Raw genomic sequence first — 25,867 nt, 5'->3', positions numbered from 1 at the left:
TGTAGGACCCAGCTGTATTTAGCAAGCCATTTTATTTCATTGGAGAAAACGTGCCTTGTATGAGGGCGTACATTTTATATATTACAGGCTGACCTAAGCTGTCTGGAGACCTGAGGTTTTTCTAATTTCATAATTGCTAACAGATGGTTATAAAAGTCAAGACGTCAACAATTATTTGTCATGAGAAACTTCAAAGAATTTCCAGAAATGAAAGTTGTGCATGGGCATAACTAAGACCGAAAGAAAGGATTAGGAACAGAAACTGAAATTAGCCCAACCAGCAGACTACTGCAACATATAATGCCACGTCAAACACTTCAGTGGCTTCACACTAGTGGAAGTACAAACTTGTTTCAAGCACTAAATTGACATGCTAAGCAACGAAGGCATTTTTTTTCAATCATTGTCAACACTTGATTTAAGCTTTACTGTACCTTATAGAGCTACAACATCATCATTATTCCTACTATTAACTTGGTACTAACAAAGTGAAGCATTGTTTACTTTCTTAGTGGTAACGAGGGTGTATGTGTGGGGGAAGCTGATTCTGACACTGCTTTGACACTAAGTAGATTTTTTGGGACAGCTCTAACCCAGAGCCAAACTCTCACGCTCACAATCTCCCCTGCTGCATTCAGCCTGCGCCACAGATATTTCCTGAGGAAGGGCAACAAATTCAACGTGCATTTTCTCTCTCTCTCTCTCTCTCTTTCTCTCTCTCTCTCTCTCTCTCTCACCTTTGCTGAAAGAAGAACTAGGCTATGAAGAACTTCGGAATAGGAAGGAGTTACTTAAAGATATTTTGTAATATTCTCTAAAGCTGAAGTTCAATCGAAAACAACCTTTAATCCTGAAACTTTAACCTCAGCTGGACTTATTTAACATTGACTGTTTCATATTATAGCCACATGTGCAACAACCTGCCCTGCGATGGCCCGGTGACTGTTTAAACTACAAGTACAATAAAACATAGGAGTGTAGCAAGCAGATTTCATAAACATTATTCCTGAATACAGAGACCATTCCTAGTGTCTTATTGTGTATATGCACATTCCTTGATACCTGGTATTGTCAGAGGAGGTGGAGTCTAAGTGCATACGCTCTTTAGGCAGATTTTTGGGCAGGTTCCGGACGAACTCAGCGTAGCATTCACCCGGTTCGTACAACTTGGCACTCTCACTCAGTGCCTGGTAGTGGGCAGGGAGTGATACAGTCTGCGCCTGCTGCATCTGAAACCAGTTCACTGTCACCTAAAGAGTGACAGATTGTTTAATAAAGGTGAATCATCTGTTTTCTCAATTCTGTGGACACAATTTGATTAACCACTCCAATCAAAACAATACGTACAGTGTATGTCAAATGGCTTGGTTTGGTTTTGTCAGCCTATAAATGCCTTTAACTTAGTTAACCCAAGCTCATTTTTTTAACTTGACTTTCTATGCAATCTTAAAATTCATGTAATTCAAAAAATATTTGTAGCCCAAAAGTTGCCAAACTCAAGAAGCACAGCACATAGTACAAGTAGCACATGAGGCTACCAGCCTGACATCAATCATTTTTGATCATATAAATTAAGTACTTATATTCTAATTCATTATGGAAGACCTTGAGTAATAGAAAAATCAGCAATTTGTGTTTTTTAACTGATTCTGATTTTAAATATAGGGCTGCTGTATATCATGTTAACAAACCATTTAAAACATAAATTTGGTGATGCTGTTTAGTGTTAGTCCTTGTATGAAAATATCTTTTAATTAAATTGAAATTGAAGTTTTAATGTTGTCTTTACATTTTTGGTTCTAATGTGTTTACAATTTATAATGCATTGTACAAAAAAAAAACTAAGGCAAGGCAGCTTTATTTATATAGCCATTTCAGCAACAAGGCAATTCAAAGTGCTTTGCATAATAACTAAATGTTATTGAACAATCCAGTTTCCTGGCTTGTTAGCTGACTGCTAATATCCTAATAATGTACTGTCCACTCACAGCTTTAAGTGTGAGGTCACACTGGAAGACCATCTCTCGGATCTGTGTGAGGATGGTGCTCTTGGCGTTGGTCAGATCCATCCTCCTGACGCCTGCGTCAGCCATACAGCTCTGGTACTGGTCCTGGGCCTCCTCCGCCTGACCACAACAATGGATACAGAGAATAGTATGAGCAGGTGTATGAAATGATAAGTACAGTAAGCGCGCAGGAATTCAACTACAATGCACTGCTGCAAAGACAGATTTGGACAACTAATGGTTTTAGAGACACATGCCAATATAAATTGTCCAGGTGTGGTAAACCGCACCTATCAGGTGCACTGAGTAGGCTGAACAATGTTTAGGAATCATTATAAGATGCTATTTATCATACCAATTATTTCCCCCTAACTTCTCCCCTGCCTACCTTCTGCAGAGCCTCCTCCTCCAGCTTCCTCTTCTTCTCCAGCTGTTTGTTAGCAGCATTAGACTGCTCCTCCTGGGAGCGGTTGGTAGAGGAGTGGGCTTTCTGGTACTCTTCTCTCCTCTGGGCCTTCAGCACTCGTGCCTTACGCAAGGTTGCATCCGCCTCTTGCTGCCAAAACCACACAAGATGAACCACAAAAGCCCATGTGATTAAAATGTGACATAGGTGTGCAGAGGGTTGGTATAAATATAATCGGGCATGCCTTTGTGGTTGATTAGTCTTGCATGTAAAGTGACAGTAAAATGTGTGAACAGCCAGGGCATTGAGAAATAGTGAAATTATGAAACAGACAGTGCCAAGAGAGCAAAACTGAAAAAAATGTGTTTGTTATTACCATCCAAAAAGCATATTCTTATATATCACTGATGATGAAAATTTAAAATCTATTTTGTGCTTTTGCCGAATTGTATTCCATGAATTTAACTACACTGACATTTACGTATCTGACAATCTCCTGGCTGGCTGACAACATTGTAAACATGTACTGTGGATTGCTGCTTTGTCTGTAATGCACAAAGGAAGACAGGTTGCATTTTTCTTGAGTGTGTGTTGAAACAGGAACTCATTAGGTACCATTTTCTTTTGCTCCCTCTGCCACTGCTCCTTGATGTCTTTCCTCAACTTGTCAAGTTCACTTTTACGGGCCAGAAGAGGCTGAAAAAATATGGAAGTTTAACAATTACACTGAGATACACAATTTTAAAAGACCTCAAAAGAATAAGATTATTCTCAAAACCTTTAAGTGTGTTATCTATATCAGAGATGCTTGTTTCCTGATCAGCAAGTAATGCTACATAATTTTACTACTGACTAGAGCATGACAGGAAGGTTTTCTGACTTAAAGTGTGAGAAGTCTTGGGCTAGAGAATATTGCGATAACAAGAATTACAAATAAAGATAACAAATTGAAGAAATAATTGAATGTGTCAGTGTTAAAAATTGGGCCTTGTTGTACTTTAAGAGTGCTACATTTTGCACAGGAGGCACAGTCCTGCAGTCTTTTTTCCCCAGTCAGAGTATTTCACTATAGGTCTGTTATTTACGTGCACTCTAAATGTGTCTTCACCATGCCTCTGCTCCATGAGACAGTCTTTTGCCTGTGAAATACTGACATGAATCCAAGATCATTATTTTTCCTTGTCAGAAACCAACTAGTTTAAAGTCAGATAAGGTAACGGACGTAAGTGCCCTATGTGGACTACAGTCTACTTCTTCTTGTCACTCTTACCTGTATGAATTTATTGGTCTGAAGAGCCAGTGCAGTTTGAATAAATAGCTGTTTGTATTCAATGTCGTTCTTGAATGTGGAAACGTAGATATCACTGAATGGCATGTAGTCCTTAGAAAAATGAAGAAATTAACGACGGAAAAACTATTACATTAGAATATTTATTTTAAGACATGAGGTTAACAATTCTATATGAATTACACATTAAAAATACATTAATTAATATAAAAAGGCTTTTCTGTTACCTGTTGACTGGCCAGTGTCTTAGCAGACTCCGCCATTTTGGCATAGCTTTTGGCATACTCAATATCTGAAAGACAAATAGTTATACAAAACGATGAGGAATTATTCATGTCTGCAATCACTGTCAAAGAATGATTGGGTATTTTTGGGGATAAAAGCATGTGCTGTGTATTTCAACTAATTACATACGTAATGCTGGTCCAAAACAAACATAACACAACCTCAATTAACAGTCAAAAGGCTTTTAATGACTCAGGGGTCTTTTTGCAAAACGTTGCTTCAGTCCTGGGTCCAATACAAGTTACAGATAACTCTCTTTGTCTTTTTTAAACTGCACTCTAATACAAGATGGGGTAAATTTTTAGCAGAAAATTTCAGTTCAGAAGTTCATCAATCATCACATCCTTTCCCTACATCTAGTATAATGTCCCAAAGCAGTAACCCTCTGTTTTGCAACCCAGTGCACTGTCAATAGTCTCAATGGCTCACCCATAGCCAGTCGTTTATCCATCCAGGCCAGAAGGTCTTTGATATACTTGGACCAGGTCTTGGCGTAGAGCAGAGCAGACTCCACCCCGCTTTCATTCTTTAGCAGGGTCAAGTCAACCTCTTCCTCCCGTGCCAACGCCACCTCTGGGCCTGGAGAGACAGCAGAGGAGACACACATATCAAAACAAAGTGAATCGAAACACATAGTATCAAGAAAATGACAAGTGTTGGATTGATGTGTCTCAGTTCTGCTATCCCAACAGACGAGTGAGGGGGGTAAATGAAAAAATACATTTAGGTTAACGTTGACAGTGTAGGAGGATGTAAAAGTGCCAGGCATCTTTTCAAATAGTCCAACATAATGATTTTCGTTTTATTGGTTACACTGTGTTGCACCTCTCCAAAGCCACAAACCCCATGTGTTTCCCATCCCACATGGAACTACTCCTAAACAGGCAAGGAATGCCAGATATGTGGACAGAGAGAGGAAAACGAGCAGCTAGTTTAAAAAAAAAAGCAGCAGAAATAACAGGGGTGGAAGCAGAGGCTTAGGGCGGGTCTACCTCAGGCATTCAAGAGTCTGGGGCTTAAATCACTCAGCTTACTCACAAGCTGACACTATGGACTGCCCTGGGCTAAAAAGCAACCGTTAAATGCCTTGTAAAGCAGACATTAATACCTATTACAATTCAGGATTCATTTATTTTACACCCACGTTGCTCAGAGGTAATTGACCGAATGTGAATAACACTTACCCACAAGGTCACTTTTCTCTGAAACATATTCCTCAGGAACCACAGAGACATTGTCAAAAGACTGTGAAAAAGACATTTCAGATTATAAGGAGGGAATAGCATACATACAATCAAAGTTAGACATCAGAAGCAGCTGGGTTTTCAACCCCCAATTAAGTACAGAAAGTCTTTAAGTTTTTTTTTTTTTTAAATGGAGCCGTAGTAAAATTACTGCTTTAAGTGCACCCTTTTGAAAACTGTCATGTGTGAAAACAAAGCTTTTATAAAAAAATTAAAAAAAAAAAAAAAGTTAAAAAAATAGCTTGCCCGAAAACTAGGAAAAGAAAGATGGTGTCTCACCCTGCTTCTCCTGGTCTGGGGGATCCCCAACCCTGAGCCGTTGTCCACATCTCCCATAAGGAAGTCAGAAACTCTGAGGGGAAGATGTGTAGATGTATGTCAAAAGTACAGTTTGACATGGTCAAAGTTGCAATCTATTCAGCTTCGAGAAATGCAACTGCAAAGTATGTTGGTAACTCAAAAAGCAAAACAAAAAGCAGATCTACAATTCAAAAACATTGGACAATTAATTCAAGATTTAAGATTGACTGAAGTCAGCTCTGCTTTTCTTACACACAAAAAGTAATACAAATCTAGTGGTGCTGAAAAGGTATACAAACATTGTACTCACACATTGCCGAATGTGAATGCCAAAGTGTCAATGGATGTGTGTATCTCGCCAAATATAGCTTTTGTGTTTTCTGGGTTCACTTCCTTGAAGTTAAGGCCTGTGGAGAGAGATAAAATACACAAGAACTTAGCCAAAATTAAATTGTATTACAGACGGGCGCCCGGATAGCTCAGTTGGTAAAGCGGGCGCCCATTTATAGAGGTTTACTCCTCGACGCAGCAGGCCCGGGTTCGACTCCGACCTGCGGCCCTTTGCTGCATGTCATTCCCCCTCTCTCTCTCTCCCCTTTCATTTCTTCAGCTGTCTGTCAAAAATAAAGGCTGAAAATGCCAAAAAAAAAAAAAAAAAAAAAAATATTGTATTACAGACCAGCTTATCTTAACTCAATTATTCAACACATTTATTAACACATCTAAGCCTGTATTTGCTGGATGATGAGGTCCCACCAATATAATTAACTCACGGACAAAAGATCAAAATGGATTAAAAACCATGCATGTAATTTGCTTCAATGCATTGTTTTTTCTTCTTTTCTTTCTACAATCATGAGTAATAGAGCCCATAGTTAACTGTGTGGGGGAGCGGTTTATCGCCTCTACAAGATGTTTCAAGTAAATGTTGACATTCTCCTCGACGACACACAAAAAGCCCCTTCAAGGATCTTCAAGGATGCTTTTTAAGAATATTCAAAAAAAATCCCAAATTTTCTTCCCTTTGTTCCAGTGTGTTATAATCCGTAGGCCATCTTCCATGTTGATCATGCACAAAAAAAGCAATCAATCATACACATTCTGTACTTTGAGATCTATTGACAGCAAGACGTCCACCTATTTCAGAACCGTAAGGCCATCCAAGCATGACAAATCTTCGAGAATGTGTGCACAGAGCTTTCCTTGTCAGGGAACGGTTTACTCAGCAAGAAGACATTTGCAGAGAGCAATCAGAGGAACTGAAGACACAGTGAAATCCGACTAAGCGGAGTACTTCCTGTCTGCCCGCAACAGGAAACACTCACACAGCTTGAGTTCTGTGACATGTAACACTAAACAAAACTTTGACAACACTTACCTTTTTTTCCTCTGTTACTGCGCATCATTGTCTAGTAACTGGGACCAGAAAAAAAAGCTCTAAACAGTTCCAGTTTCCAGTCTGCTTTCTAGCTTTTGTGCTTCCATTTTCTCTTCATGAGAGCAAATTCAATCCATGTCAGTGGTGGTTGGGTAATTGTAACTTTCCAACCTATGACGAAGCATAAAAAGGTCATGGCATCCTGGGATGGAGAAGCAACCCCACAATCCAGGGAGACTCAAAAGGGGGAGACGGCGAGGTGCAAGCCTCCCTGCCGTGCACCTCCCTGGCCCTGAATGCTAGCGTACAACTCTGCGCTGACTTCTTCCTCAGGACATCCTGTGGGTCTCATAACAATGATTCCAGAGCTCTGCCCCCCTTGTCACGATTGAAATATGGAAACTGCATCATTCAAGTACAGGGGCCATTGTTTTCTCACAGTTGAGCCGTAACTGGGACAATTAGCCCCTAAAAAATGTCTTTAGTGAGTTAAAAGCATGTCTGATAATTTTCTGATAGTTCTGGCTTGACATAACTTGATTTATCTGGTGGGATAGGACATTAAATATACTAAAATAGAATTACTAAAAGACAATAACCCAAGAAAAGAGTTTCCATTATGAACATGCTTTTCTTAGATTAAATAAATCTAAAATAGGTTTATCTGCATAGAGAAAGAAAAGTGCCTTTGGCATACAAGATTGCCCTGCAGTTCCTCAGTCGGAGGAGAGGAAAAGTAACACTCTCAAAATGTGACCAGAGAAAGAAACCTAGTCTGGGTCTGGTTTGAACCAATGTCTTTGAAATTATCTTATCTTTGATGACATAAACAAGAGAGAGGAAGTACGGGCAATATAACAATAGCTGTCTCTGTCTAACATGAAATTGTATCATACAGCTGAGTGGAGCTGAACGTGTTCTCTACATTTTCTGTTTAATTAAAAAGAGTGGGGAAAAAAAAAACAATAGTAGGAGAATAGTTTGAGTGGATAACTGGCATTTCAGACTAGTTCGACAACCATGTGTTTGGAGACGGCGGGAGGAGGACTTCTTTCCGGTAAACTCTGGCAGCTGTCCAAATGCCCCAGGTGTCATGAACATCAAAGAGCAACATGAGTGAGGAGACGACACACTCTGAAGGCACGGAGACGCACAAGGCCTGTTATCATCCAAACCTTTGAGTCCTCATCTCTGATGTCTCACTGATTCATTCCTCTTTCAGCCGCTTCCTTTTCAGTCCTCCACTGACTGTATTGAGTTACCTACTGGCCATTAGGGACGGTCCAGCCAGGGTGTGCGTTGGCACCCCTTATTGAACAGGCACATTTCCAAGTTTCCACTTGTGAACTTGATATGCAACTACTGCATTTACGGCAAGATTCAATAACAGGGCTTTCCTTATTAAATAGCAACGATGGCACGCTGCACTGCCATACTGACTGTACAGTATCACCATCATTCTAAGAGCGTTACCCGGATCTTCCACCGGGTCTGTGCTGCGTTCCGGCAGAGCTGCGGTTTTGTTCTGTCCTCCGCCTCGCGCCATACCACACCGGGAGCGTCTATTATGTTTTTCCACTTCCAAGATGAATCTCTCGTCGTCCGTGGTGTTCATATGTGACGGTGGTATATGGTGTGACATATACCATATTGGGAAATTGACTGGATGCTCTAGCTTTTTCACTTCCTGCCTGGCTGTTTGAAAACCCTGTGGCTCGCGTGAAACTAGACCTGGCGCGTAATTTTTGTGGAGAGCTGCTTCACGCGCACTTCTGGGACGCGCTGTGACGCTGGTGGTGGAATATCAAGCATTGACTTGAATGGCCGCGATTGCTCGCAGCGCAGACACGACCGGTAGAAAATAGGGGGTTTTAGCTTACAATATAGTAAATATCTTGGTAATACTCTTTTCTGAAAGCGATCAAGTCCCCCTACCCACAAATGTTGGTAAAACCTAGATTGAGTGATAGTATTTTGTATTTAGGGATGCATCAATCCAACTTCTTCTCTCTCAATAAAGAGTACAATACCTCAACTCATGGTATCTGCTCATACTGAGCCTACATCCACACTAACACGTTTTAGTTTAAAATTTATGATACGGAGCCTAAATGCTTGTGTGGCTGTTTTTGTTCCAAAACATGGTTTTCTTAAATAAAATATATCTACAATATGTTTATCTGCACAGAGACAGACAAATGCCTTTGACATTCACGATTGATTGCAGTAAACAAATACACTCTGTCAGCTTCAGGCATCTTCCCTAGACAAAGGAGGACAGAGTGCAGGGAAAGAATTTCAATAAGTTACAAAGGTTGACACTTTTATTGCAGTGTCCTGCAGTTTTTGTTCTGGTGTATTGGATTGGTGCATCACTATTTGTACCATCAAAAAGTAATTTTATAGTACGAGGAACATTTGGGAATTTTAGGAAACCCCTTTAGTATACCACTGGGTTTTACTGGGCTTCATAGAAACTGTCGTCTTCAAACATGTTTTATGAATGCATATAATTGATAGAAACCTTCAGTTATTAGTAAGAATGTGCGTGGTACCATGGTGTCATTTTCCAATCCGTCACTGTCTGTCCTGTTATTAAAGTTAGTCTAAAAAATGCCAATAATTCCTTTGGCTGATCTAAGACTGGATCTCTTTTGTTTCCGCTTTGCATTCTAAACATTGTCAAAGCACTACTCCATGGACTACAAATGCAGACATGCATTCTTAAGGAGTAGGTGACAACTCAGATATCGAGATAGGGCAGGTGAGCTGTCAGACAACCACACACCTCATGAAATGGGGAAAAGAATGAAGACGCGTGGATGTGCTTGACTAACCAGCAGACCAAGGGGCCTCTACAGTCGCTGACATATGGAATGCAAATTACAGTCATGTAGAGATTCTTGTGTGCAAGTCAAATGAAGAAATACTCTTGCAGTGGATCACACATTTCTAGCAAATCTCATTACTCCTTTTGTTTGCATTCATTCAGGAGATGGAAAAAATATCTGTTGCTGAAGTCATACTGTGACCTTTTAGAAACAAATCTCTAAGCCAACTCTAAACAAGAACAGAGCAATGAAATATTATTGCAGGGTATTTCCCACACTAGTCTGAAAGACTCACTACGTGATCCTTAGCCTGAACCAGTAATGCAACAATGAAATTTCATGCCAAGATATTTGAGGATCATCTGGGTGCGTGAGTGTTTTTACCTGTATGTCTGTGTTCGTCCATGCATGCCAGTGAGTTATTACTGACCTTTGACCCTGGCAATGACCGTGCCAGCGGCTCCTAGGATGTCCACTGAGTTGAGGGTCTGGTGTTTGCTGATGACAGCCTTGAGGACGCGGAGTAACTCTGCCAAACGTTCCTGCACCACCTCCTGAAGACCTTCCAGATTCTCTGGTAAAAAAAAAAAAAAAAAAAAAAAAAAAAGAGAGAATGTGCGTAAGTTAGCCAGGTTAAGTCATGTAAGTATGAAGACCTTGACAAGGCTAACAAAAGTTCAATTAAATCCGAAACCCAACTACCATGCACAGTTTGCAATCACACATTTTGATCTATTAGTCAAAGTCACCACCATCACACTACATTTTGAGTCAAAGGTTAGCCAGTGTCAAATTAATTCCTGGCATTCTTTTTGTCTTAGCCAAACACATTACGTGGCAAATAGGCCTACTTTTTTCATTTTGAAACTATGGAACTTCGATGTAATCTTTTGTCTAATCAAAACAATTTCCCACAGGGCAATCAATACAGTACATATTATGTTTTGTTTGATCTGTGTGCATGGTTGTGACTCCAGATGAAGTGGCAGATGGTTGTGGTTGAGAGACAGTGACTAATACAGTTGCTGCAGCATAAAACTACGGTGAAGAAACTTCTTTTCTGCTTCCTCCAGGCAGACCGTGACACCACGCACAACGGAAAGGGCTCGTCTATGTAAACAGGTCACACTGTCAGTCACAGACAGTTATAACATTCTCACACAGGTGGAGCTGATGCATACAGAAATGATGACGTGCTTTTTGGTCTTTTGTGGTCACAACTTGAGATAAAGTCAAACTTGTACTTTAGAGAAACATCCCAGTAAATATAAAAGCCACTGTGTCTTTCAACATCTTAGAGTCCGGGTAGGGTTAAGTGTTACCGCTAAACGTCATCTTTATTTATTCAACTTTTTACTGCTTAGGCACTGAATAAATACAACTGCGGTGCAGAGTCTGAGTTTATGTATGACAATACTAAATTAGGATGAAGAAATAAAATGTTAAGAGGTGACTGAAGCGGCACACATGGTAGCTATTATGCAAGCATACTTTATCTGCAGCAATCAGCAGACCATGTGAGTGGCAAAAAAACCTTCAGGAAGATCTTGCATTTTTCTCCGTTACCAGTGAGGTTTCAAAAAAAGTACACTTGAGGAGGAACAGAATGTGCAAAATGCTTTTAGATTACATGCATCCCTTTATTTTGCAAACCATATCGCATTCTGCTATGAAAAGCATGCCTTTCCTGTAGAACCACCCAAAACAGTGAGGGGTAGTACACCATACTTCTGCATTTATGTGTTTTAAGGAATCCTCTTTACAACTTTATAGGTCCTCTGTATTAAATTTTTTTCAGAGCATTCCTACAGCACTTTTCAAATCAGTGTTACAGTGTGTTTTACAGACAATTAAGCTCTTTAGGTAAAATAAAAGCTAAAACAAAAAACAGTAAAACTTGACAAACGATTAATCTAGTCCAAGCAGGAGAGGAAGATAGTCCGTCTCTCGCTCCGATGCAGGCTAATCAGCTCCAGACTATGCAGTGTTTCCCACACATAGACTATATTGTGGCGGTGCGCCACACAATCAACACCTGCCGCTGCACATTGCATTTCGTTATAAAATTATTTTTTTTAACGCTATTAAAAACACGCAGCATTCGTTCAGCTGCATTTCCTTTCCCTGCTTCCTCCGTCTCTGTCACTCACACGTCTCTCTCACACACACACACACACACACACACACACACACACACACACACACGATCATCCCCCCGTGCACTTAGCGTCTGTCTCCATGAAAACACTGTCTATGGAGAAGACAGCTGGTGAAATTCACAAGTTCACGAAAGGTTGGTATCTCGCGAACACCTTTACACAATTACACATTAAAAAGTGCTATAAAAATATTTTATATTCTGAATACAATGTTGTCAGTGTGTTAATACTGGAGTCCCGACTCGACTCTTAGCAAACAAGCGATTGCGCCTGCTTTAGAAAGTTAACTAGTCGCAAGTTTGCGGTAATTTATTATAAATAACGTTTTGTAATGTTTTTACTCTTACACTGAATGTTTTCTGCTTCAATCCAGATGAGTATTGAAAAGTATTTTCTGCGAAAAGTATCCCCCCCACCCACCCACCACAGATTGCTTTCTAATCTGTGGGAAACACTGCTATGCAAGTTGGCACCAGACAATAGGTGAGTTCATATCTAACTCACTGTTTTGGATGTAGTAGGGACACCAGCTGGAAACAAAAAAAGTCATCTGTTTTTGATCAAGGCCACCCCACCAGGCAGTAGCATGAGATGAGAGGCAGAATTTATTGGAACGTTGAAAGGAATTACAGAGGGTGTGAAAATGAGAGACTGGGTGTGTTACCCATTTGACTGCCTTTCTTATTCAAAAACACACACACACAAATTCAATTGGCTGGTGTAAAACATGGTAGAAGAGACATAATCTACAACTAAGACATAGCCTAAGCCCTGGCCATCTGTGACACTATTTCACAAGAATGACAAGAGATATACATGAATATAGACACTAGGAAAGAAAAGACTTTGACAATGAATCACTAGGGAACATAACACAAAAAGACTTAAAGACACTTTCAAAATATTCACAAAATTAAAGGACACAAGAGGAAATCAGGGTCTATCTCGCTGATTAGAAGCTAACCAATCCCTGTCCCCTATCCTACTCCCCCCCAGGATTATAGAAAATGTGTCCTGTAGAGAAGGGGGGACTCACCTGCTATCCTGCCCCAAGGCGAGAGGAACCCAACCCTACCAAACACTGACAATGGGCTTTCATTAAGCACCCTCCCCTTACTTTTAACCTTCCTTCTCATCAATTGTGGACATCAGGGTATTTTTGGTTAGCTTAGTGGCGTTTGAAGATGTTCATATCCAAGACATGTGGTTTTTTTTTTCATTAGCATATGAAAGCCAGTCCTAATGAGGTTCACTGTGGAGATTCCTGAGAATCTCCACTTAGCATGACAGAAGTGGAGCATTAATGAAAGTGCTGCTATAAAATCCCAGCAGTAACATTGGTTATGATCACCATTGTCCCTTTTCTCTGAAAAGAAAAAGGACTTAATTGGACTAATCTGTTCCATAGAGAAGCGAAGGGGATACAAGTTGTGAAAAATTAACAATAGCTGTGATGTTGTGGCAACAAAGACAGAAGGATGTCCTGAGCCAATGTGCTGGCAATCAGGGCATTTTTTTTTTTCATGTATTGGTATTAGCTGTGTCCTTTGTTTACGGTTACTCACTGTCAGCTGTTGGAAAATGCTCCAATGTGCAGAATTAAAACACTGTAATAGAGTGGCACAAACAAACAAATAGCAGCCAGCAATTTCAATTAATTATATACACACTGACAGCGAGATTCAGGGAACAAAGACCATGTCCACACTAATGAGAGCAGAGCTACCTTGGGGGTTAGAAAACATTATCTATCATGCATCAACTAGAGCAACATTTTGCACAACACCTCAAAAGTACTGGGAAAGAATTCCCTACACTTCATGCAGACTGTATGTTTTTATGCAGAGCTGTCAAACACATTTAAAATGCTTTACTAGTTCTAGTTGTAACATAGGCCTATTTGGGCTAAGCATGCACTTTTCTGCTGTTATACGAAGCAAAATTGGACCATGACTTTAGATTGGGGTCTAAGGCAAAAAAACATCCACACTAAAAAAGCTAAAATGATGTCATTATAATTGCCCAAAAATTTGAAAAGAAATTATTCGAAGGTAACAAAAAACTGATTTCATGAGGGTTAAAATGTAGATTACTTTTTTATCAAATACAAGTGTGCACAAGGCTTAACTTCCACATTGTGCATGTATATGTCAGCACAGTTTGTGTTCAATTAGGCGATTTAGATCATTGTTAATTCTTCACCCTAAAAACCCAGCTTAAAAATTCAAACAAAAGAATTGTATTCAACAATCAGAAATGGAAATAACATTATCAAAACAAGGTCAAATTTTGTGTGACAGCTCATACTGATCACCACCATTGCTGCCCTTTGAATTGTGTGAGGGGATGTGTGCTCCCTGCAGCGTGAGACAGCTGAGAGAAAGCTGGTCAAAATCAGTGGTGAGTGGTTTTGTCACAACAATGGTGTCAAAAAGCGCACTACAACTTCGCAGCTAATTTTGTAGGGGCCACGCCATTGTTTGGGTAGAGATATCAGCACTGAGGCATGGAGCTGGGCCATATTGTTTACAGGAGGACACCCCGCCCAACGCCAATGCAGCTCAAGGCTGCCTTGTCTTTCTTTACAGTGGTGGGATGAGCTGATGTCCCGGACACACTTCACGCTCGGTCTGCTTCATCTATTCTCTACAAGATCAAGACCCTCCCTTTTGGGAAAATAAAGTCACAATGAAAAATAGTTTAAGTATTATATACGTTTGAGACTGCTGCCTAACAATACGCAATAATATTAACAAAAAAAAAAAACACAAAGAAACTGCTGAAAAGCAGCAAATGTTTACATTTAAGACAATGGAATGGTCAAATGTTTGGCATTTTGCTTGAAAAACACCAAACATTTAAATTATTCAATTAATTGTTTCACCTGGGATGTTGCAACAGATTCATCACATGTAACTGACAATCATGCTAGTCATGCTTCTAGTCCCTGTTTTGATACACAACTGAATGATGAAAATCTAATTATGGAATCAAGAGAAACTTCGCAAACTCTCATCCAGAATAATCCATTTATCTGCTGTCAATCTGTGCGCGGAGTATGTTGCAAACCCAAAAATACTGCTAAACACTCATAACACGTGTTTGGAGTAGAGATGTTCCGATACTGCCTAAAAGCTGGTATCAGAATCGGGAAGTACTGGAGTTAATGCACCGATCCGATACCACGTAATAAAGCCCTAAAGAAAATGTACGTTAAGAACGTAAATAAACTACTTTAAGTTCTGCAGCGTTGCATTGTTTGTTCATGTTTCACAAAGAGTTTAACCTGAGCCAGACCGACAACTAAGACAGAAATAATATCACATCCATACAGGGATAGTAGTATACAGTTGTTAAAACATAATAAAATATATGACACACTGGTATCGAATCGGTACTCGGTATCGGCCGATACGCAAGTTTCAGCTATCGGAATCGGTATCGGGAAGAAAAAAACAGTATCGGACCATCTCTAGTTTGGAGTATCACTTTTAAGCGGGTTTAAGACTCAATTTAACCCAATAGAGTAGCTCAACATTTGCCTTTTAAAATGAATGTCTCCCATTATTTTGTTGTGTGTGAGAGTCCCACTGTGTCTAACAAAGCTCATTGTGTGTCTGGTGCAGAGAATGACTAATCTAATCCAAATCTTCAGGTTGCCTGACAAAGGTTACAGCCTCTGCTCCCCCCACTGATAACAACAGGCAATCAACTGGCCTGTCTGGACATGCGATTTGCTCGACATGAATCAAGCCTTGGTGACACATTGCTGCTTGGGAAACAGCCGCAGGGCTTTACTGAAAGGCCAAGGAGGCCACGTTTCTCCATCAGCATCCCTCCTCCTCCTCCTCTTCTTCTTCTCTGGCAGTAGGGAGGGTGACGGATTTACACCAGCAGCAGCAGATGATTTTCAGGTTTTCTTTTAGATGTGTATTCGTCTCCCTCATTCCAGGATGGTGACACATTGTTCTCTGTGGTGACTCAGTCATCACCCCAAATGCTCCCCTACAAATGGAAACGGCCACTTTTTGTCAATTGCACAGAGACGCCTGGACCAAATAAACTACACTCAGATTATCCACAAGTCTCTTCAATCACAAAGCACAAGGCCAGAAAACATTACATACTCACTGTAACAGACTCTGCCTGCATTGTTGAGCTGTCTGCAACCTGATCTGCGACAGGTGGAATTGTTTGGTCAGGAAACCATCTCCATTCCCCCCTGTCCAAACAAACGCAGCATTGCTGGGTGCCTCTCTGTCTTTCCCATGCCTTGTTTGGAGACAAAGTGGGCCCTAGACATCACACAGACCGTAAACCGCAGGCACTCCATAAACAGCTACCTGCTATTAGTGAACTACACTCTGTGAGGTCGGAGCTTCACATGTCAGGCTAATTCTTGGACACTTCTTCATTACATGTTTGGGGGACAGCAGGTGCACGACAACACTGGATTCTTGAATCCAGTCAATCACAGCTGGGTAACCAATACACAGGAAGCTGAGACAAATCGATTGATCAACTAATTGTTTCAGTTCCAACTGTAATGTTGTAATGCCTGAAGGGAATAATGTTACTTACTACAACTACAGTATGGGAACTTGTGTTGGAGACTACTATATTGGGCAACAGAATGACTAACGTTCCGAGACGTGTGAAATGTGGGATCTAAGAACGTGTTGGGAGAAGCATAATTGTGTTTTTGTTGTGTCTCTCAATTCAAAGCTGAGTAAGCATAACATTAGTCGTTTTTGGTATTCTACAAAAAAAAAAAAAAAAAAAAAAAAAAAAACTGACTCACTCAAAGTCTGACTCACAAAACAGCACCACGAGCCTCAGCCCCTTCTCTGCTCAGGCCTGATCCACAGCGGTAAATTTAAGTAGGTCGGCCCAATCGCCAGCAGTGACGTCCCCCCTGCTAGCAGGAGCTCCACTGGCCAATCCACCCCTCGCCATGACCAATCTCCTACACAAACATCCAGAGCCTATAACCATAAATCCCACCCCAGGAAACACACCCCAACCACAAGCTTGCACAAAAACATCCTTCAGCATCACAGGGGAAAGTTACTGCCCAACAAATCTCTCCTTTCTTTCTCCCAAGAGCAGCAGGCCATTAAACCATTATGTACTAGAATTTGGCTCTTCTCTCAATTGAAGGCACCACCCGCAAGTGTCCACTTCAGTTGGCACAGGGGGCACTGGTGTAAGAAGGGGAGATAGAAGTAGATTAGTGCTAGCTTTGCTGGATATGTTTTTTTAAAGACTTTTATGGTCAGTAAACAGGGTTCTAAATTGGTTAACTTTTGAAAATTGGCCTCATTCTTTAAGAAAAGGTTAAAAAGGAATATAATGCTCAAATTTTTTATTTTTTCATTTAATCCTCTTGGCCCCCTTGGGAGCATAGGGCGTCCACCATGGATCTTCGACTCACTCTCCTCTGCGCTAAGGTCTTTACTTCGTGCCAGGAGGTCCCCGTCTTGGTCAGTTCATCAAGCGTGGACCGCCTCCAGTTGGATTTAGGTCTCCCTAGCTTCCTCTTGCCTTGGGGATTATAGTCCAGAGCTTGTCTTGCTATGTTCCTCGGATCCTTCCTAAGTCTATGACCGATCCATCCCCACTTTCTGGATTTGATTTCAATGTGGATTTGCTCCTGGTTCGTACATCTCCACAGGTCTACATTTGATATCTTGTTGGGCCACCAAATCCTCAGTATCCGTTCACTCTAATAAGCCTACTAAAGGGGCATAGATTTTATAATTTTCAATTGACCTCACAACTTTTTTTTTTTCCCAGTTATCGTATAACTGCATTACAAACCTTTTTGAGCAGAAAGAAAAACACGTCCATGAATAAACTGCATTACAATCAGTAGCAAGGTAAGAAAGTCCCTGTAAAATACTACCAAACACTTAAATATTTTATTATTTACTGCTCTAAAAATAAGTCTGCCCTTCTGACAACAACACAGATACAGACTGGTACTGTGAAACACAGAACAATGCAGTTGTGGTTGGAGAACAGCCAGATCTTATCCGAGTGTCATGATGACACCAACAGTTGAAAAAAGCCAGGTTTGGTAGTAGTATAGTGACACAAGGACAGCTAGACATGTCCCTCCTCATTTTAAGACATTGAATACCTTGTCTCACATAGCACTACACTGTATGTAAAACATTTTTCTGTTTCTGTGGTAAATACACGTTCCACCGCATGCTCTCCGACTACGCTGCGAGTTGTTTGTTCTACTCTGAAGTGGAACTGTAAAAGAACTGGTGTGAAACACTTTTTCTTTTCTACCTGAGGCTGAAAGGCTAAAATAAGTAACCCAAAACTCTCTTTACCAAAGAAACATTCAAGGAAAAATAATTACAGTGTCAGTTGTTGTTGTTGTAACAAAAGCCATTTAAAGTTAAAAACCTCTTCCTGTTCAGGCCTGTTGGCCTGTACACTATCCACACATTGTGTTTTGTTTCAGCACATTTGTAAAATAGGAGACATTTCTGCAATGTACACTTGATCTGTTATCCTGTGTGTTCATATGAATAAAAGCAACACAAGGATGTAAAATGATGAAGAAACAGGGCTTGTGCTTCGTACACAAGCTTGCGTAACAGTAGCATTTTGTGAAATGACTTCATTGTTGACTCAGAAATATACTGGCATGTTTAATCTGTTACAAGGACTGCAATTGCTCCCTCAAGATATTTTCATGACTTTCATCAAAACAGGTATCAAATTTCCACTTTTCCCAACCTGAAGATTTTAAATGAAAGACAACCTTGACTATACAGCCTCTGGTGAGTTGCATTTATGACAACAAATCTAAGCTGAATTATTTTTAGGAGAGTTTTCATAGTCAATCTGCCTCACACCTACCATTAGTCTATTATTGAAGGCACTATAGCTACAAGTGAACATTTGTTCTAAAGGAATGCAGAGTATGCAGAAGAGTGGGGGGATGGCAGGGGGACAGCAGGTCGGCTGTGTGTAGAGGACTCCTTTTTCCTCCTGATTAAAACCATTAACCAAGCTTGCCTTCTGCAAAGCCATACATAAATGAAAATTTCAAAAATGAAGAAAATATTGTATTGCATTTCTCTTTTATTATATGGCAGATGAAATGCTGATGTGTCATTGATCAACGGTGCGTGTTGGAACGTGTGGACAAAGATCATCTTGGGACAGCATGGGGATGGGGACAGGGGTCACCGACTCAGTCAAAACTCATACACCCTGACATTGTTTTCTTGGGTTACATTATTTGACAGCTTGACTATTGTTGGGCAACAATTCTTGCAAGCACTGTGACTGACGGCCCGGTTATGAGAGAAAGTGTAAATCTACGCCCCAATCTAACCCTGGGGAATCTATAAGTGTGAAGTTGGCGGTGCAAATGTGGTGGGTCTAGTTAACTCAAGCTTACGGTGACTGATGGAGTTCCCCTGTGGGTCTCCATCAGCCAAACATGTGCCTCTAGCTACAAACTGGTGGGTGTCCTGAGAGGAAAAATAAGCATCTTCCAAGCTAAACCCTCTCACTTTTCTCTGTATAAAAAGGAGCTATGAGGCACACACTGAGGGAAATGCAAACCTGCCAGATCCCAACAGGCGCATGTCTTTCAGCAAAAAAAAAAAAAACATTGTGCCGGTTTCACACAGTACTCCAGTGACAGACCTTTCCAATTATGAAAAACACGAGAGCTGGCATGTGCCTTGCTAACCTCTTCCCCTCACTGCCTTGTTCCTGCAGCTTTCCTCAACCACATGGAGACCTGTTGCTGTCAGGCTGTTTATCTTTTTAAGCAAAAAGCTAAACACTGTTGGCAGCAATCCTAAAACCTAAAAACGCAGTCATTAATGTGCACAAACACTGGGCAAGATGTAGATGATGAAATCACCATTATGTAGAATGTCATAGAGGACTTTAAATCTGACAAAAACATTTAGGTTATTGGAATATTTTTTTCATACGGCTATATAAAGACCTGTGTCATGTGAACATGGTCATAAAAACTCCCTGCTAAAGAAAAAAAAAAAAACATTTAAAAAGGTGACAATCAGTGTCTGTCTTCAAGAGACAACAGCCAGGGTTGCTCCAGTGCCAGCAAACAAGAGCCAGGAGGATCATAATGCTCAGGATGTACAGCATATGGGGCTAGTGGTCAGTCTCTCTAAATCACGTTTCAGCTCAGAGATGATAAAGTACATGTCTTTGTTTGCTAGCTTGAAGGAAAGCAGTTGATGTTCCATATTTGGTTTACCGTTAGTGGCAGTCTCAGATCACAGTGTACATTTAAAGCCCGGAGGGTTGTTAACTAAGATTTGATTCAAACTGTGACCATCTTCCGCCAGTCTTCGTTACCAATTAGTAATGAAAATGACTCAATGTTTAATTTGACTGGACCACATGATGATAGTAGCAGCATCTTGTATGAATTGTTCCACCAAACCATCAGTATCTCTGAGAAAAGAATAACAAAAATAAACCACTAATTCAAATGACAAATAGCTGAATGACATTATAGGGTCATATGGTATGATTTCATCCCCACCTCCTCAATAAGAGCTGTTAGCAGGCAAATATCCCAAATGTTTTTGTGACGGCTCAGTGCAACACTCAGCAAGATGCAAGCCAAGGCTTACTCACAGAGGCCTCACTCCTCCAGCCAGAGGAATGGCTAAACAACTCACTCCCACTACCAGACCTGCAGTTGGACCCCAGCTTTTGTGTGTGTGTGTGTGTGTGTGTGTGTGTGTGTGTGTGTGTGTGTGTGTGTGTGTGTGTGTGTGTGTGTCTTTTAACAGCAGGAGTAGTAGTAGTAGTTGTAACAGTGGAAGTCTCACATTATTGATTCCAGAGAAGGAAATTCCTCTCTCAATGAAACAACTAGAGTAATACAGACACCAAACAGCAAATTCTGGTCTTTTCATGATGCTGTGCAATCCTTAACTTTCACATTTCTTTGAGAATTTATGAAAACTGTAAATGATTCATAAAGAAAAGAAATAACCAAATTAACTAATAATGAAAGGTAATTCATAATATACAGTAAGTTACTATTTGTATACAGTATATGCTACTGTGTATGTCAGCCCTGGTGTCTGCCGTGCTTGTGGCTTGTGTGTGTGTGTGTGTGTGTGTGTGTGTGTGTGTGTGTGTGTGTGTGTGTGTGTGTGTGTAGTTTTAAAGACGCTAACAACACTGCAAGCGCTTCAGCATGTTAGCGGTAAGGCTGTTATCACACTATACTGACACTCCACAGGTGGTTCTTGTTGTCTGTCATGGTGGCACACTTTGGGCTATCTGTAATATCACAAAAACACACAGAGCCTTCCTGGTTGTTTAATCCTTTACAGTGCCATGAGTGCAATTATATTTTGTGGGTGTTAGCACAGAAGACATCAAAGCAAAACAGGGACAGTGTTGGTGTGATGCACTACCTAGGAGTCAAAGAAAATTGTTTATTGTAAAACACTGTTTAAAAAGCAGTTGATGTGTTTAGCAACTGTGGTTCCTGTAGACAACTGGCTAAACAAAGACAGCATGACATCTTGTCAATACATTTCCATTGTATCTACAATGGAATTTGCTGGCAAAGAATTGTAACTATCTACAGCAGGCTCTAACCTTTCTTTTCTTATGGATAATGCTCTCTCAACCATCCCCTGAATGCAACACATTCCCCACACTATGTGTGGTTTGTTGAAAGTCTAAGATATGTAAGAAGTGGAAAGTGACGCACACACTGTTTTTGAAATGATACTGGTATCTGTATATAACCCATAGATTACACTGAACATGCAACATTGATATTGGGTAACACGTATCCTAAGGTGGGTTTTCTTTCTTCAATTGTGTTATTTTATGGTGTTCAAATTCACTTCTGCATTCCAGCTCTATATGGACTCACCTTCACACTGGAAAGCCTCCTTGAGGTTAAGCAGCACATCAGCGAACCCCCGTACATCATTCACCAGATGCATTACATACTCTGGATCCACTCCTGGTGCCCCCACCAGGTGAGAGGTTAGCCCCATGCTGCTCAGAAGATTTGGGATCTTGGAATTGCGGCCCATATCCCAGGTCTGGGTGGATCCAGCAGACAGAGATCCTGTGTGGGGCTTGGAGAGATGTCGTGGCAGACCCTGGGTATGTTTAGTCCCACTGCCACCATTGCTGCTGCTCTTCCGTAGCATCCCAGCAGCCACCCTTCACAGGGGGTAGAGCTGGCCAGCTAGCCCCTGAACTTAACACGCTGCCCTGGTCCCTGGATGGCTGAAAGACAAAAGAATAATGGTTGAAGATTATGCGTTTGATTGTCTATGTGGGTGGGGGTCTCCTCTTAAAACTCAGGGATCTACTGTATAATTGTTAAAGACCTGTTAACCTGTATAGTAACCGCTTGAACCAGAAGATCCAAAGTTACGTTATACTCAAAAATTCTTATCTGAGTTGTCTTTAATAGAAACCAACTGTGACGTTATGTGGCTGTTACTCCAACGTTAAATGTAGAGGTAACAGCAAGCAAATAGCCTATATTTCATGGTCCATCTTTACATTTTCTTTTGTGCCACAATATGATTGACATGTTTAACGTTAACGTTACGTTACAATGGTTGTAACGTTAGCTTGTTTGTAAAATAACATTATCTGTCTATACATAAAAGCACCACCACACATTAGAAAATAATATACTAATGATATGAATATGAATAAACATATTTAAAAGAACAAAACTAAGCAAAATCTCAGGAATGAATCACAAAACCCCAGCACATCAAACAACGCGACATCAACATTTCTTTTTCCGGACAGTTTACAATGAACAAGTGATGCTGTCGACCCGGGTCATAAACTGCTTTGCTGGCACAGCCAGAACACGCTACTTAAACTCACCTACTCTGCAGTTTACTGACATAATGGCCACGATATCCAAACAAAACGTTACTTAATGGGGCACGTGAAGCCCCAAGAGCATTTCCGAGAAAAAAAAAAACTCCAACGACGGCTGAAAGTTGTCCGCTTTGAGTCACTGTACATCAGAAAGTAACGTTAACGTTAGCCTACAATCAGCAACTCTCAAGTCAATCGTAATTTACTAGTTTGTCACGTGATGGTACAGACGTGTTTTGATTGGCCAGATCCTCTCAACGGAATGAAGCTGTGATGCCTTCATGAGCGGGCGGACATTCGGGTAACTGATTGAATTGGATGAGTTTTACAATAACTTGCTGAGACAGTATAATGCAGTTTTATTAAATGCATGTTATATTTGAAAGGACATTTCAAATAAAGCATATTTGTAATTGTAACTTTTGGCCTCGCCTGAAAACATGTAACATTTAAGAGACCGGTCATCACATTTGTTCGATTACCTATGAATGTTCTAAAAAACATTAGACATTTTTCAGAATAAAAAAGTTAAAAAACTCAAATTTAAAAGTAAAAATAAAAGTCAAATGTGGACTTTTGCAAGAACATCAGATATGGCATAATAGTAATGGCTAACAGGTAAATAAGTTGTAACTTTTGTGTGACAAACCTTGTTTGTGTCATAATATCAAGTACTGCCCAAATTATGATAATTTTTTTCTCCACTTGGATTATTTTTTGTTTCAATTGCTTGAATGAATAAGTGAGTTATTCATATGGTATTATTTGGATCAGAAATAGTGCTAGTCTACATTTCTTTGCAGAGATTTTACGGTGCTTTTTCCATGTCTAGGCAGGGCAATTAATAATAGGCTATAGCCTCATTACTTTGGTTCATTTTCAGTTTTGATCAATGGGTATTGTCCCAGACAAATAAAAGAAACTAAAGCAAACTACTGGAACCACTGCTGCCATCTAGAGTACACATGTAACAATAGAAAGCCTACAGTATGTAACAGATCCTAGCAAAGTATAGTATGGGAATGCTGGATATATACATAATCTTATACGCAACAAAAATATGTTTTTTCAGACAGCATTACACAAACAGTAAACAATGTCTTACTTAAAAAGTTTTGTAATTGTTTTTAATTATTATTTTGTATTTTATGTTATGTTGAGGTGAGGTCATGTAAGTCAGTGATTCTCAAAGTGGGGTCCGAGGACCCCCAGTGGACCTTGAAACATTTTAAGATTCATTCATTTGAATCATCATGAAATAAAAATGTATATTTACTTGTCTTTTTAAAAGGCTTCATAGGTCAACAAATATTTTAATTTGAAAATCTATTTTAGTTCATAGATTACTTTCTAATCTAACCATATGACTAATCTAATCTAAAACTATTAGAACCTGCAAATATGTTTACAGTTTATATATATATATATATATATATATATATATATATATATATGTATATATATATACATATATATATATATATATATATATATATATATATATATATATATATATATATATATATATATATTACATAAGGTAAACAAGAAGGAATGAAAATCAGCAGTTTGCTTCAATTTAGTATTTTTTCTCTAGTAATTTATGGAAAAAAAAACTGAAGGTACATAACAGTAACAAAGAATAGTGTGACTAATCCTGCCTCTCTCCAGCATTATGCGGCAAGTTTTCTTTATCACATGTCTGCATCATCTCTAAATACAAATGAATGTAGTGTTTCCATTGCTTCCACATCCATTACTTTCTGAAAAACAGTAAGAACACAGTTTTACTATAGTAAAGATAGTGTTTTTCACTTTTTTTATAGCTGTGTATGTATTCTCAGACATCTTACCTGGACATATTGGTATCTTTGCTCTTTTACCTGATCACTATTTCTCTCAAACAGTACAGTCTATAATTGTTTCATTCTTATTTGGTGTTTGTATAAAAAAAAGGCTTTCTGAGCTTTCTCTATATAAATACCATATATGTTCACTAACTAGTCTAAAACAAGGCACCTGCTTAGGCTTTCATCTAAAATTGCAATTAGTGTTTTGAATGTGTAGTTAAGAGTTTTGACAGCAGTGTGTTAGCATTTGAACAAAGTGCTTTAAATCCACAGTGTTGCGCAGGTTGTGGTTAAAGCCATGGGATAAGTGTGTAGAGTTTTGAAAACTATGTTCAAGCAATGAAAAACAAACTAGAGTTTGGTTCACATGAACAGCTGCTGTGCAGACTGTAGTTAGTTTTGCACGTGGCTTCAGTTGTGCCCACTGTCTTTCAGCAATTGAAAAAAACTGTAATACATTTCTTATATTGTTCTTTCAGATAACTAAGACTATAGAAGTGTAAAAAATACGCTACATCAAATGACTCCAAGGGAAATACATGCGGGGATCCGTGGTATATTATCTATCTTGTAATGGGGTCCTTGGCAGAAAAACAATTGAGAAACTGATGTAAGTTAGCATGGTGAAACTGATGTGAACTGAAAAAAAAACATATAATTCCATTCACATGGTTAATCAGTGTTTGTCTTTATTTCAATATACAAAAAGATGGATGTTTTCTCATCTAGTTTATATTTCTAAGCATTTCAACTCACAGATAGTTACCATTCGTACTGTTTTAGTGAAACCAACCAACCAACATACACGCACACACACACGCACACACACAGTTCACATAAACAGGGAAGGTCACACGATTCAGCCAAACATCCATTCACACTATGACAAATGAACAATATGTTGACTGTAAATCAAAAAAAGGATTTTGCTTTCACAGGATTCACACATGAAAAGGAAGCAACCCTTTACATTTGTCAAGTAAATATATACACAATAGTTGATTTGTTTTTCCTTTTTTTTGAAGATGAGACTGACTCCATGTTAGTGTTACTAACGAGGTACTGCATGAGGTAACTGGTTTTTCTGTTCAGAAGAGCTGGGTGTAAGACAGCATTTGGAGGTAACAAACGATGACGGTAGATTTTCCTTCGTGATCGTTGTTGTTCTGGCACAATACGTGAAAGCACCCGGGTCATGTTCAGCTACTGACACAAACATTCAAC

The 25,867-nt window shown here is 39.7% G+C and overlaps 1 protein-coding gene across 2 annotated transcripts in view; it reads right to left on the bottom strand.

Moving 5' to 3' along the window:
• Positions 1-23,018, bottom strand: part of LOC116045864 (rho GTPase-activating protein 29-like) — a 31,604-nt gene extending 8,586 nt beyond the window's left edge. Inside the window, exons 1-13 of one of the 2 annotated variants that reach the window (XM_031293806.2) lie at positions 22,797-23,018; positions 21,811-22,175; positions 10,169-10,312; positions 5,840-5,936; positions 5,509-5,581; positions 5,170-5,230; positions 4,415-4,564; positions 3,928-3,992; positions 3,683-3,793; positions 3,028-3,108; positions 2,395-2,562; positions 1,989-2,126; positions 1,063-1,250 (exon numbers count right to left, since the gene is read on the bottom strand). In XM_031293806.2, coding sequence (XP_031149666.1) covers positions 1,063-1,250; positions 1,989-2,126; positions 2,395-2,562; positions 3,028-3,108; positions 3,683-3,793; positions 3,928-3,992; positions 4,415-4,564; positions 5,170-5,230; positions 5,509-5,581; positions 5,840-5,936; positions 10,169-10,312; positions 21,811-22,096 — 1,562 coding nt within the window. In that variant the 5' untranslated portion in view covers positions 22,097-22,175; positions 22,797-23,018. Of the gene's footprint in view, positions 1-1,062; positions 1,251-1,988; positions 2,127-2,394; positions 2,563-3,027; positions 3,109-3,682; positions 3,794-3,927; positions 3,993-4,414; positions 4,565-5,169; positions 5,231-5,508; positions 5,582-5,839; positions 5,937-6,907; positions 7,210-10,168; positions 10,313-21,810; positions 22,176-22,796 lie in introns of those variants that run through there. The other variant, XM_031293807.2, reaches the window with a different exon arrangement.
• Between the last annotated feature and the right edge of the window lie 2,849 nt (positions 23,019-25,867).

The sequence above is a fragment of the Sander lucioperca genome, chromosome 9, assembly GCF_008315115.2.
Source record: "Sander lucioperca isolate FBNREF2018 chromosome 9, SLUC_FBN_1.2, whole genome shotgun sequence".
NCBI classification, from domain to species: domain Eukaryota; kingdom Metazoa; phylum Chordata; class Actinopteri; order Perciformes; family Percidae; genus Sander; species Sander lucioperca.
This window is presented reverse-complemented; position numbering and strand designations above follow the sequence as displayed.